Source organism: Coffea eugenioides, chromosome 6 (assembly GCF_003713205.1).
Source record: "Coffea eugenioides isolate CCC68of chromosome 6, Ceug_1.0, whole genome shotgun sequence".
In the NCBI taxonomy this organism is placed as follows: Eukaryota; Viridiplantae; Streptophyta; class Magnoliopsida; order Gentianales; family Rubiaceae; genus Coffea; species Coffea eugenioides.
In genome coordinates, this window is record NC_040040.1 from 14,264,416 (window position 1) to 14,279,097 (window position 14,682).

A 14,682-nucleotide genomic window follows, 5' to 3' on the forward strand; every position below is an offset into this window, starting at 1 on the left:
GAACCTGACTGAAGTCTTTCTTTTTTTTTTTCATGGGAGGCTAAAGTCGTTTTGAGGATTTTTTTTTTTTCCGTTTTGAGAGGATAAAAGAATTGTTTCCTTAAGCAACTTCCTATGATTGCATGGACTAAGCCCAATAACAAATTTGAAGTAAAACTGCTGATTACCACCTTAAAAATTGACCTATTAGTTTCAGCTTTTTAAAACATACAGCATTTACCAAGCCCAAGGTAGAATTACCCGTTTTAAAACCTATAAATTCTCGCGTTATTCAAAAATTTCTGATAAATCTTTCAGTGCCTTTGCTAAAACGCCCTTTCTGTAGATTTTCTTTTGTAATTACTCTGTCTTATATACATATTCATGTATGTACTTGTATAATCCCATTAAAATTCAGTTAAATTAAAAATTCAATGGCAAACCAGCCATCCCCCAGTGCAATTCTATGCGCTGCCTTCAATCAAGATAACAGGTAATCATCAAAAAAATTATTTGTCAGCTTAATTCTGATTAAGTTGGCATTATTCATTAAATTTCTTATTTTTTTTTTGGCAGCTGCTTTGCTATTGGAACTAGGGATGGGTTCAGAATCTTTGATTCCAATACTGGCAGACTTCTTTATGAGAGAGGTTAAAGTTTCTATTTTTCAATCAACTTTTATTGTGAATAATTTATTTTCAATTCAATAAAAGTGTGCAAGCTTGAATTTTTTTTCCCTTTTTTTGTCTATAATAATATTCTGTTCTGGGTTGAAGATATTGATTGTCAGCTGATCAGGTTTTGTAATTTTTGGTGCTTTGTAGTTGATGACTAATGTATGGCATTTGATTAGATCACTGGTTTAAGAAAGCAAATAAGAGTAGTGCATGCTTAAGATTTGATTCTTTAACTGCAGCGAGTCATTTTCTTCAAACTTTGATCATCCAAGGGTTTGATTCTGGGTCAATGAATCCAATTCTACGACGTCTACTTTCATTATTTGTTCTTGAAGTGGTTGAATTAGAAGACTATGGAAAATTTGTGAAAACTGCGGCCCTGAACTGATTATTTTTAAAGAGGGTATGGGAATTTGTAGTAATTTTATCCAAAATTTACAACTAGATGTACACAAAGAAGTATACTTACAAAAGTCAATTATGATGCCTTTAAAAGCAAACTATTAGAATTGCACTCTCTTATATTAAGAGTCTAAGCTTGACATTTCTTTCAAATTTTCTTTTAACACATTCTCCTGATTCTTTAACCTGATAGTCAAATCATGTTTCATGATAAAAAACCAAGCAACTCTATTGAAGTAGAACCTATACATAACTGCACATTGGTGTCTGGAATACATTGATTCTATGGCAGAGAGATATTTCATAATCAAGCATAAATATCTGTGGCAAGTCTTTACTGGGATGAGTAGAGATCTTTAATAAACACTTGTGCATGTAGATTTTATTTTAGTTTGTGTCATATCCGTGATTATGAAGATCATCATGGATGTGACAACATGCCCAACTTATTTCATGTATTTTGAGATCTCTCATCCTCTCTTTGCTAGCTATTGGAGCTTTCATTGTGGTTGAAATGTTATTCAGCACAAGCCTTCTTGCCATTGTTGGGGCTGGTGAACAGGTTCTTGCAATTACTAGCTATATTTTTTTTTCATTTTTGTGGAGAATATTAATACTAACAATTTCTGGTTGTTGCTTTCTTATGTTGCACCTAATTTCAACAGCCATCTTTATCCCCCCGGAGATTATGTTTGTTTAATACCAAGACTGGAGCTGCTCTCCGAGAACTAAACTTTCTGACTTCAATCCTTGCAGTTCGAATGAATAAGAAAAGGTAACATATGACACAGGTCAGCTCTATTAATTTGTGTCTGATTTTGTGTTTTTCCTATTTTGCATGTCTCCACCTGCATGTTCAAAATGACATGGTTGCATATAGGCATCTTGGCTGGACTTTTTTGCCCTGAATTTGTGGTGATATTCTTCAAAACGTTGAGGTTTTTATTGCCACAAATAGGAATAATGGTCTCCAACTTTATGTGTTCTGTTGCAAGTAAGCATCCTGAAGTTTTGTACTTTTTCCTTCACTGCTCCATTCCAACTTCTCCTTTAGCATTCCAGTTAAAACTTGAAGGGGGATTTTGCTGAGTCAGTGTAAAATTGATACCCTATTTTCCTTTCCTATAATGGTTCTAGTGTATTTCTGAATTTTTCATTGCCTTACCAAATAATTCGAGTCCATGGAGACTGCAGTGGCCCGAGAAATTGTGGAGTAAGGGTACAGCTGACTGTGTTGTTTGTTTCACATGCTTTATATCAGTAGACACCACTTTGTCTGATGTGAAAGAAGACTCACTTCCCCAATCTTTTGAGAAACAAAGTCCTAAAGTCCTTTTGTCTTGTAGTTTTGGTGGTGTACCTTCATAGTTAGGACAATAAAATGTGTTATTGTGGATTGGCTAGGAATGCACCACTGCTTCTTCTTAATTCTCCATTTGAATTCCAATTTCACTTAAATTCCATGCCATTTAATTCGTCCTCTGTTAGCTTGATTACTGGCTAACTCTATCCACTTTTGTTTGGAAGTGCGATAGATTCTGCAAACTGAATTTGTTTCCTTTATGACAGTTTATGTTTGCTGCAACATGTGCGTTAGTTTATAAATTTTTACTATAAGAAGATATAATAAATATAGAGAACCTTTTTGTTACTGGTATTGTGTAGTTGGATCTTGTTTTCTCTATATTAACTCTATCTTGCTCCATTCATTTAGATTCTTAATCTGAATGTCTGCGTGCTTTCCCTGAACTTAGAGCAGGAACAATGTCCTGACTATATGACCTCCTGAACATGCCCACACTTTGCAAACTAGACAATCTATTACCGGGAGGGGTGCATATGGATGACATTGGGTGAATTTCTTAGAGTATAATCATTGCAATTTAGGTATTTTTGAAGCCACATACTATATCTTTAGTCAACTTCAAAAAGGGCAATACTGAGCAGTAGTATACTAGAAGCTTCTGTCTCCAAAAATCTAACTTGTTTGCTGAATATTCTTTTCTGACTCTGAAAATGACTTTTTTGTAATCTTTTGTTCAATCAAGCTTTGTTATTTTCATTGAAATGTTTGCTTGGAAAATGCAGATTAGTAGTTGTTTTGCTTGAGAAGACCTACATATATGACATAAACAGTCTCCAGATATTGGACACAATAGATACTGTACCAAACTTAAAAGGTTGGTTCATAACATCCAATTTTCCGCTTGGGCAACATCAACATAAGCTTTTTTGTTGTGGCATTCTCAAATTGATTATATGATTTGTGAAATCTTTTTGTCCATCTTAAGTATTTGCTTTGATTAATGAGTCCTGCAGCATTTAAACTTTGTATTTCACTTCTGACCTTTAATTCTTTTGCTTTAGTAATAGCCATGTGAGTTTTTTTGTAAATGGATAACAGATCATTATTGCACCATGAGGTTATTTAGATTATGCTTCAATTAGGTTCTTTAAGGAATACCTAGCAGTTAATAAAAGTGAACCATATTAGTCCGAATGTTTTTATTATTGATCTTATCATGTAGCATGTTCTACTGATTACACAAGTTTATTTTGAAGATTCTTTTACTATGCAGTTCAATATCCCTAGTACCTTTTATAGTCACCATAACAAGAAGTTTTGTTTGTGAAGTACTTCCTTTTTTGGCCAAATGACAGGCATAAAAGAGAATAGCGAGAATTCAGTCAAATCCTTAGTTCATGAGGGTGGTGGTGACACTGTCCAGTTTTCTCAACACAGTCACAACATGAAAATCATGTCCTGTTATCACCAAAGTTTAATTAGTAATAAGTCCAAAACTTTTTCAACCAGTAACTCTAGAATCACACAAAGTGGACTAAGCAATTTATGGTGTTGTTGTCATCATTGGTTTCAGACGCTGTTCCTCTCTTCCAAGTGACTAAAGACGCATCTGTTGCAATACTTAATAAGAATATAAGTGAAAACGATCATTGGCACTACAAAGTAGGTTACTTATTTTTCATCTCTTGTTTCAGGACTTTGTGCATTTTCCCCAAGTTTAGATGGTTCCTTTTTGGCTTTTCCTGCTAGTATAACGAAGGGATCGGTTCTGGTCTACAATGTAATGGAACTGCAATCCCACTGTGAGGTTGCATCCCTTATCCTCCTCCTTGTTGCTTGATTTCCGGATTTATTAGCTGGAACTACTAAATTGCTTTATGATCACAATTTATCAGTATGGGAACTGTTAGTTTTCTTATCTAATAAAGAGCTTTGGCCTTTCCTTATCAACGACTGACAACAGATTAATATTTGTACTTCTAGATGTCTTCATAGCATAGATGATCAATCTAAACCAAAATCTGACATTCTTGGAATTTTTGCTTGGTTGATGGCTCCATTCTTTTTGCTCTTCCAGCTGGGCAATGAATGTTAGAGAGCAACTATTTACCTGTATATCATCCAAGTACAAAACACATGCTAAAATTCCTTTGTAATAGGTGAATGTCAGTGGGTAATGATCTGCACTAGATTAGTCTGAGAAGAATATCGATCTTAGTAGTGAACCTACACTAAAAATGTTTATTTTTTGCTTGCCTTCTGTGACATTAATTCCAGTTGCACCAACAGCACAATTATTTTTTGCAGCTGGAGCATTGATATCGTTACCATTCTGAAGGAATTATAAGATTTTTTTTTACCAGTATTATAGGTGATTTTTAAAGACAGATAATGTCTATTAGTTAGTTGCTTCAGCAAAGTTTGGCTAAATGCAGATAGATGCTCATCGCTCACCACTGGCTGCCATGGTCCTTTCTTCCAATGGAATGTACATAGCTACTGCATCAGAACAAGGGACCATAATCAGAGTTCATCTTGTCTCCGATGCAACTAAGGTGAAGTATCATAAATTTATTTATATGGATGTTGAACAGTATCATTTTGCTGGACTTGAAAGTCTGTCTGCAAATTGTCACTACTACATCAGCGAAGGAACGAGTAGAGAGAGGAGGAAGGAGTGAAGAAAGAGAAGAGAGGCATGATGAGGAGGGAGAGAGTAATCTTGGGTGACTGGTGAGACGAGTATGTGAAAGAAATTATTACAGGAAGAAAATTCTAATGCGTCATATTCCATTTTTCAGCCACGAACTAAAGCCAGAATGCTGTAATGTTTGAATGGCAACAAGAGACAAAGAACTTTAAAACCTAAATTCTGAGAATCAGCCAATTTATTCGTATCTGAAGATTTAGAACTCATGTTTTGTTGCATTTCTATCCTGTAAGGCAGAGAAGGGATGGTTTGAGGGAGGTGACAGTTTCATTTTTATTTGACATTAGTACTTCTGCATTTCTATCCAATGATTTAGAGCTTGATTCAGTTATTGATTCCTCATCAATGATATTTTGTCTAAATCTGGTTCCTGTTCGACCAAGGTGGACTGTAATTATAAAAACTTGAGCAAAAGAAAGAAAGAAAAGAAAAGAACATTACCTCATAGGTTACCCTGGCTTCATTCTTACTTTCCTTGTGGTTGCTAATTTTCTTTTTTGCATATGACCCAATTGTCTTACGCTGAGCAGTCGTACAGTTTCAGAAGGGGGACATATCCATCAAATATTTTTTCCTTGTCCTTTAGTCCATCCACTGAACTGCCAGATATTCTTCTTGCCTCAAGCTCTTCTGGTTCTGTTCATGTGTTTTCTCTGGGATTTGCTCTGAATCACAGGTGAGAAATATCTACAAGTTATGCTGTACACTACATACCTTGTCATTCATTACATTGTTTTCTCACACCATGAATCCTGAATGTGTAAGAAACCTGTTGACAAATCTGCTTTATGTGCGTTAAGTTCTGTTGTTCTTTTCCATTTTTCCCTTCTTTATCCCTTTGACATGTTATATTTAAACTTACCGTTGACAACCATTTACTTTGTTAGCATGACTAAATGATTGCTACCCCTTACTTGAATTGTTCTTTCTCTTGCTGTTTCCATCTTCCTCTGTCTACGCTACTTTTGGTTTATCTGGCCTCTTGAGTTTCCTTGCAGTTCAAGAGCTATATATGTTGTGCGTCTTTGAATAATATGTCAGCCTTGTATTGTTATCTTTAGTCAGATGTAGCTGGTAGTTGAAACTGTCAAATAACCTGATCTATTTTGTATTTCCTTTTGTACAGAAGCAGGAGATCAAATACTTTTCTTGGGTCCATAGTACCTGATTCTGTAACTGATGTACTGGATTCTGCTTATCACCATGTACTTCATCATGCTGTCCCAGCTGGAGTCAAAAGGTCTAGTAGATATTAATTTGTATATCAACCATCTTACTATAGGTTCTTCATCATTTAGCAATATTCTATGGCTGTGGTTAGACTAGGTTTTCTGGTAGCAGACTATTTTGACAACATTTTGATTAGACTCAAGTCACCCACTTCATAGATTGTAGTAGCACTGTTAGATTATATAACTTTTCTTTTAATACCTAAAAGGATGATAATTTAGTTTCTGCAGTTCCAATTTCTATAACTTTCCAGAGCTCAAAGATGGTAATAGAAGTCTTATTTCAACCTTTTTGTGACTCTAACTTGTGATTGGATGCGAATGTTAGTGTCTAGTCAGGTTTGAAAATGTATGTTGAATGGCTGAGACATAGGAAAATTTTGTGTTGGCATTAGTCCAGGAAAGAGTAAATTGGAAGGCAAAATGCATGGAACATCTTTCTTACAACCTTAGTTTTTGAAAATTTACAAGACAACACATTTTACAGTGTGATCCATTGATTTGATAAAGCTTGTCTGTTCATATTTGACTGGAATATGTTCATCTATTATTAGTTTGACTAGTCTAAATTCTAAAATCTGCCGGTGGTATTTTATATGGTTATTTTGAAGTAATGTTCTACTTTTGGGAAGCTCTTAAATTCTCTCCTTTTATCCTTAGATCTATGTTGGAGTGCCAAATCATACAGTACCAAGGTCCAAAATCAGACTTCATTCTGACAAGTGACTATTTTTTCTCAGTTCAGATACATGAAAAAGGTTTTTCAGGAACCTAATTATATCACGAATACTTTTGCTGCTTTATCTTAATGTGGTTTTTTTTTTTTTGAAACATTGGAATTTTAAAATCAAGGCACATATATTGCATAAAATTCGAAGTGTTGGAATTGTGATGATGTGTAAGAGGTGAGTTTCCATCAATACTATCCCAACAGCCTAAATTTTCAAATTAATTAAAGGAAACTGCAGAACTAAGTAGTTGAATTCGATGTTCTTAATCTTGCAATTAATCACTCTATTATCTTTAAGAGATTAAATTCTTTAGCATTCTGCTCGAGTGCATTTTCATGTGCAATTGGGTGTTTTGTTGCAGTAATGCAGTGGTTCGTAAGATAGAAAGGGTTCCTGACACATCAATGGCTGAATGTGCTGTCTTACGGTAAGTTCAGTTTATCCTATGTTCCATTTTTCCACTTTACGACATTCAGTTTCGGTTATATGCATCTGAGCTTGTATACATGTCATTCCTCATTAGCCAGTGTAACATAAGTTATCATCCAAGAAAGTGGGCATAGGCCTCACAACATTGCGAGAAAAGAGTAAGTATAAACTCGGACTTTCTCAGTCTTGGGTGGATAGTTCGAACTTCTAAGCTAGAAGGGACTGTGGCGGCATGTGAATAATTTGCCAATCTTTCAATCAGTGGAGGATGCTTAATGTTTATCCTTCTCGTGGGAACGGCTTCACTTTCCTGTTGTTTGAAATTTATTTGCTCCTGTTGTCTGAAATCTCCTTTGGTGGTTTGTTATATAACAATGTTTTGGATTCTGTAGAGCCACGATATCAGTGTTAACTAATGGTGGGTACTTCCTGGAGTATGGCTCGACAATCAACCGTCAAAATGAGTCTTCATGGACGCTGGAAAGGGAATTTAATCTTTTAACAGTCCAAGGAGAACAAGCCGCCAGTTCAAATGTTGGCAATTGATGTGCACTTTACTCATCCGCAGGCTTTGCTTTAAAGGACAGCTTGAAACTGGAGCTTGTGGTTCCTCGCTGACACTTTGGCTTTTAACTCAAAGTAGAATACAAGGGTACACTGGCTAATGAGTTAAGATACCTGTTGCCAACCTTGAGGAACATCTAGATGGTTAAGATACCTGTTGCCAACCTTTATGACCAGGGTATATGTTTGACATCATATGGTCTTTGATCGCTCTCACTTAAACTATAGCATAGTTGTAGGTAGTAAGTTTGTATGTGTGAAACTCCGCGTGCCATTTTATATCCTCACACTGATGAAGATGTAATTCTTCTTTGTATTGTGTGAAACAAAATTTTTATGATGTAATATATATATATATATATATATATATATATATATATACCTTGTGTATTTCTGCATTTGATTTTCTTCCCTGGGTAAGGATATAAATAATCTTATTATGATTTGGTTGATGAGTTTCCATCTGGCACTCTATGTTTATATATATTATATATATGAAAGTTGTAATTAATTTTAAAAAGTATCTAAATGCAGAAAATGCAATAATTTAAATATGATAAGTTAAATATAATTTAAGTATAATAACAAGTGTTCACTTGGCCTGTGTTCACTTTTATCTACCTTCGTTTCAATTCTCCGGCTCATTATTGCAGGATAGATCTGCCAGTGAATATCTTTTTTGCCTCTTTTGTGTTTTAAGCCTGTTTCAGTATACAAGTGCATTTGTTCACTAGTAAATAAAGGCATAAATTCGATAGGCACTTACGAAAACCAGCTCCTTTGTGTGGAGTTGCATGCCCAGAAATTGCGTGAGTAACATGGATGAAACTTGCAGTGAGTCCATTAAATGCGGTTCTCTCTGCCTAAAAGTTAATTCAAAAACACTTCGATGGTTCTCAATTATGCAAAAACTAAGCACCATAGTCATCAAAGCAAACATATGTTAGATGTTTAAACTTCCAGATTACACCAAAAAGCAATTTTATCCTTCTTGCCCTTCACCAAGTTTCAATTCATCCACAAATATATGACCTTCAATAACTAGTAACAAGACAATTTCATGCCAACTTCCATTCCATTGAAACGTTCTCCTCTTTTTCAGTTATACAGAGAGTCGTGTCACTGGACTCGTAATTTTGCACTTTTTGGGGCAGCAAGAGTAAGCTGCCTCTTACTTTCACTTTCTTTAGATTTCATGTTTTCTGTTGGATGAAGATTTCACAATGTCTAAAAGCTTTGGACATCAACGAAACGAACTACCAATTAGCTCAGCAAGTACTGAACCAAAGACTTGATGATTTGCGCCAATTAGGCGATTTTTTAGAAAAGTATCTTAAATCTCTTATTTATAATTTCTGCAGTAATAGGACCGAGAAATGGGGTTTATTTTTTTTCAAACCCTGATCAGCCTTCTATCTTTTTACAGCAAAAGCACCAAAAGAGTGTCGAACCATCCTCCCAAGATACAAAACATTCCCATCTCTTAAACAGAAAACGTTGATCCGTGAGATCTCAGCATGACAAGAGATGGAAATTTTGGTTTATAAGTCTTGAAACATAAACTTCGGTTAATAGCCACACATCCCATCTCAGTCTAGATTATCGTGCCCTAGTTTTGACAAATTTTCCTCTTGAAGCCCTTTTCTCCATCTTCTCTCTTTTCCTGCGCGTCTTTTCATCCTCTTCAGGTCCCTTCGCGATCACAGATTAGGAACACGAACTAGTATAAGTTTTTGCAAGAAATACTCTGAAGATAAACACTTACAGGTTCATGGGAGAGGTACCTCTGAACCAGAGGGTAAAAATCCTTTGACAAGACCAAAGAGCTTGTATGCTGCAAATGCTGGTATCTGGAAGCAAACGATTTAAACCAATCCAACTAAGCCTCACCAATTCACTAGATTCTCAATAAGATAGGTCTTAAACTCACCATATTAAAGCTCAAATTAACCGGAGTACTAGTAGTAGATGTTCAAGCAGTACGTTTCTATTTAATAAAATTTCATCATTATGAGAAACTAAGCAGCCCGGCAGAAATAAGCATAATCTGCAGATAGAATTGAATTCAACAAAAACTCAGGAAACTACCATTAACTCATTTCATTAAACAAATTGACCACATGTAACATCTTCGAACCGGACAAAGCTTCCCTTTACCCACTGTGATGGTATCATCTGTCCCCCATCAAGTTTTCCACTAGTGGATATCTTAAATATAAATTGAAACATGCATGACAAGCTTAAGAGTACTAAAAGAAACAGACATTTCCACTGGCATTGCCCTAAACAAACAGAGAGTAAGCTTCAATGGAACAAGAGCCAAGTCTAATCACCTGAAGTAAAGACTAACCATAAAGAGAACGGAAGCCGACAACAAAAGAAACAGTAAAAAATTAAGAGGTGTAGGGTATTACAAGCATCAAAACATACCCATTTCTGAAAGACACAAGGACCGTCACATGAGTCAGATTCAGATGCTAATGATAAAAGATTTGATGCAAGATAGACCTTAAAGCAACCAAATAGTCTATATTTGCATGGTAAACCAAACAGCAAAAGTAAACTCCAAAAGTAAAGCTACAAGTGAAAACAGAAATACATAAGCAAATACCACCAATAAAACTTCAGGAGGAACAGGAATACACGTGTTAAGACTTTTCAGGAGCACTGATTAGTAAAGAAATATCAAGTTGATGGAATTTTGCAGAAAGTTGGTGAATGAAAAATTAGCCATAAGAACGTTTGACTTCGCAAGTGCAATATACAGTAAGCAACAACTCTGACTTTTGCCAAAGCACAATACAAATGTAAAACACAGACACAGCCTATTTATTTGAGCAAGTCACATCTTTAAGAGGATAGATAAATCGGACTTTTTTTGCACATTTGTATACACAAATTACCATGCACAAAGGACATTGTAACCAAATTTCCTGTTCAGATTAACTATATGCACAAGACTGTCCTCATCCCTACTCCCTAGGACTTCTTTCCCTACTCCCTAGGACTTCTTTGACACATATACAGAAGCAAAAAATGCCATGAAATCCATGCAACCAACATGATTTGCAGGAATGCAAACAGACAGTCATAATACTAGTATACCCATTAATTCAACATGGTTTGCAGCATATCAGATACAGCACATCTTTTGTATTCTGGTAATGCTATTATTTTACTCAAGCCTTGCGTAAACCCCACGACTCCACACCCACCATGTTTCCCAAATTTTTCAGGTGAAAAAAAGGATAGTCAAAGTCGATCTTACCCAATAAACAAGTTATTCAGAAGAAACAGACAAAATAAACGAAAGGAAACAATCAATCTCAACAGCTGAATGCAGAACTCAAATTTTATCTCAGAACTCAGTTTAAAGGGTCTGATTCAATTATCTAAAATGTTAAGTGTGAGTTATTATCTCATTTTAGACACTACTGGATGTCCAGATTTTACTCAAATAGTTTAAGGGCAAGGATCTTACCACCAAATATATATACCAAAACTTCTCCGAGAAGATAGAAGCGAGTTGAACAAAGCTTGTAATATAGATTACATCATGCAAATATCTGGACAAAAAATAAAAGCAAATAAGATTGAGTATATAATAACAACAGCTATCCCTACAAAGTATAAAGAAGAGTAAAATAAGATGAACCAACTTTTATCAACACAGAACACAAGAAACTCATAATCTTAAAGGGTTGCAGAGTTATATTCAAGTCAAAAATGTAAAATCATCTCATTTTTATGACATTCTAGCATCGAAAAGCCCCTTTCCAATCATGAAAGGAAATCACTAGTAACATTAGTCATGTATGATTTTTCATACTCTTAATTCGGACTTCAATTCAGCCAAACGACGTGATGGAAAATGTTTTTATCTGCATATGCATGAAGTTGAAATAATTGAAAACGACGTGATTTTTCATATAGAATAATTGAAGTCCTGCATTTTAGGATCTGTGTATCATGAACATTATCTGCATGAAGTTGAAAGATAGAATGACTTAAATCCAATGTCTTTTAGGATGGCAACACTATAGATGGTTATGGTAATTTGGTCTTCTCTCTCGGAAGCCTGCCATAATACAGTTCACAAGTTATATACGCATATCTTTTGTTCGTATGAAGCGCTTACAACAGATCACCCACATTTATTGATTTTCAACAGACCATTTGAGAGGGGACACTGAGGAATACATTGAAATTTTGAACACTATCATAAAACTTATGAGAAAATGAAATAGTAGCTTTCATACTACACTCAAAGCCAGATATGCCACTGCTTAATATGATGTACGTAAAAAAAAAAAAAGCGCTACAAAATTGCTTTCTGATTACACTTCTAAAGTTTACAGTTTGATCACAGCCTACAAAACTAAATCCGATATGCTCCATCAAACTTAGAGGAAGCTTTCTTAGCACAACATTACATTCTCACAGCAAATTGTTGAAGATTTTGCACAATTTCAAAATTAATCCCAAGGTTATTAGAGAATAGACAAATTATTTTGCCCAAAAAAAAATGTCATCATTTAATGCCTCAGCAGAAATGAACCTGCTGACCACACCGAGGAGATTAACAAGTCAAACCCTCAGATAGTGCAAGAATGTGCACGACATATACACTCAATCAAGTCAAAGTGTTCACCAATGACAAGCTTTTGCATAAGTATAAACTCAGTCACCTCAATGTACACCACTGACACCCTAAAACAGCTCTAACATATCAAGCTCCAAATTGCAAATTCAGTTTCTTGCTTGGCTCGCTGATTAGTCACTCTCAAGGCCTTTCTAAGAGGTTTTTCTCAAATTTTCCAAATTAGAATATTTTCTAATTCTTCCTCTTTGGACTTCATGCACGATTAAAAAGCCAATGGCAACTTACATCCTCCAAAATCTTTCCTTTCTCCTAAACTATCCAATACCTAATTTATCTCGAGACTTTTCTTCTTCCTCGCTCGGAAGTCCCAAAACAACAATAATAATAAGAAAATCCTAATGCAGAACAAAGTGTTTAAATTACATTCTTTTCCATTTTTGAACCTTTCTTAACTTGTCAACCTAATCCAATTTTCAGCTCCATCACCTCAAACTATACAAAAAGTAAATAAAATAAAATAAAGTGCACACCTCAAACACAAAATCTTTGCTTTTCACCCTCTTTTTTATTTTTCAATAAAAAAAATCTACTTTATTAAATAAAACACAGTTTTAACGTCTTTGCACTTGAGCTACACTTATGAAACAACCTTAATCATTACTAACAAAAAAAAACAATTAGTACTGAAACAAAAAAATCAACATAAAAATAAAAAAGTCAAATTAAAATCATACCCACAAATTCCACCAGTAGACATATCAAATCCGCCGTCAATAAGCTCCCCGTCTTCACCATACGACGGCATAGACATGGCGTAGAGTTGCTGGTAGGGTATGATGTAAGCAAACGCCGTCAACAACAGCCCTCCAGCGTGCTTCCACTTAAACGTCGAGTACATAAACCCTGCCCTAATCACTAAATATACAACCTAAATAGTACCCCCAAAACAAAAAGAATTAAACTTTTGGAAAACGAATAATAATAATTCATAATTAGAGCTAAATTCAGTAAAAAATATGGGTAATATATAAATTGGAAAAAACTGCTATTACTGACATTGGAGATGATGATGACGTAGAGGAGATTCTTCATGTGACGAGCATTTTCTTCTTTTCGCTTCTTGGCTCCTTGATTTGCCATCGGGGTCGGAAGGTTTAGCTGCCAAACGATGTCGTTTAGCGGAAGCGGTTGACCGGTGATAGATGGAGTGATGACTGATGAGAGACAAGCAGGTCACCGGCGGCTATGCGGAGCGTTTAAGTTACTCCTATAACTTTTCTCAGCTAGCTTCCAGATACCCGGTTCGGCTTTTGACTTGACTTGGTTCTTTTCCATTAAATTTCTTTGCGCGTAAAAATTGTAAACCAGTCAAGGGCGAACCGAGTATGTGGCATTTGAGCTCAAGCTTTATCTCACGAGTCAAGATTGGATTCAGCTCTTTATATATATATATATATATATATATTGTATATTTTATATACATCGACTGTGTATATACTATCACCCCGTTTGATTCATGACATGTATGTAAAAGTTGAATTTCAAATTCAAAATTTACAAAGTTGTTATTCATTCAATACTGATAGTGTATATACTGTCAAGTGTATGAAAGATTAATTCATATATATATATATATATATATATATATGCACACCTTGTATATAAGATAAAAGGGTCTAGTTCTTTGCTTCATTTCTTGTTACATGGCTTTCTAATAGTTTGACAAGTGAAGTGACTTCTTACCCCTTGCATATATATATGGGATAATTTCAGAAACCTCCCCTGAGGTTTCTGACACTTTCACTGACATCCCCTGAGGTTCTCAAAATTTCACTTACCTCCCTTGCTTTTGATTTTGTGGTAACAATCCAGTCCAAATCAGATTAAAATATTATTTTCATGTGTGAGAAGGTATTTTTATTCCATAGCTACCCTTTGCAGAAGTTGTATTAGTAGAAGATTCAAAGAAGAATAAATGATTTGGACTAATTAGTAAAGTTGAGGGGGGGTAAGTGCAATACAAAAAATTGCATGCACCAGATGTGCCATGCA

General features: G+C 35.1%; 2 protein-coding genes across 4 annotated transcripts; one reads left to right on the top strand and one right to left on the bottom strand.

Moving 5' to 3' along the window:
* Positions 1-123: 123 nt before the first annotated feature.
* On the top strand, positions 124-8,252 carry LOC113773167 (autophagy-related protein 18b). Its single transcript, XM_027317734.1, has 11 exons — positions 124-472; positions 556-629; positions 1,547-1,620; positions 1,724-1,833; positions 3,147-3,238; positions 4,059-4,171; positions 4,800-4,919; positions 5,605-5,750; positions 6,201-6,314; positions 7,396-7,461; positions 7,856-8,252. Exons 1-11 carry the CDS (start codon positions 414-416, stop codon positions 8,007-8,009), a joined length of 1,122 nt encoding a protein of 373 aa, XP_027173535.1. The 5' UTR covers positions 124-413; the 3' UTR covers positions 8,010-8,252.
* Positions 8,253-9,343: 1,091 nt separating this feature from the next.
* Positions 9,344-14,010, bottom strand: LOC113774981 (transmembrane protein 208 homolog). Of its 3 annotated transcripts, none has more exons than XM_027319660.1 (5): positions 13,687-14,009; positions 13,365-13,558; positions 11,509-11,593; positions 9,812-9,877; positions 9,344-9,719 (listed from the first exon to the last, which is right to left on the bottom strand). In XM_027319660.1, exons 1-5 carry the CDS (start codon positions 13,768-13,770, stop codon positions 9,627-9,629), a joined length of 522 nt encoding a protein of 173 aa, XP_027175461.1. In that variant the 5' UTR covers positions 13,771-14,009; the 3' UTR covers positions 9,344-9,626. The 3 variants fall into 3 exon arrangements, with proteins under 3 accessions (XP_027175461.1, XP_027175462.1, XP_027175463.1); XM_027319661.1 differs by having other exon boundaries at positions 9,628-9,719; positions 9,793-9,877; XM_027319662.1 differs by having other exon boundaries at positions 9,630-9,709; positions 9,793-9,877; positions 13,687-14,010.
* Positions 14,011-14,682: the final 672 nt, after the last annotated feature.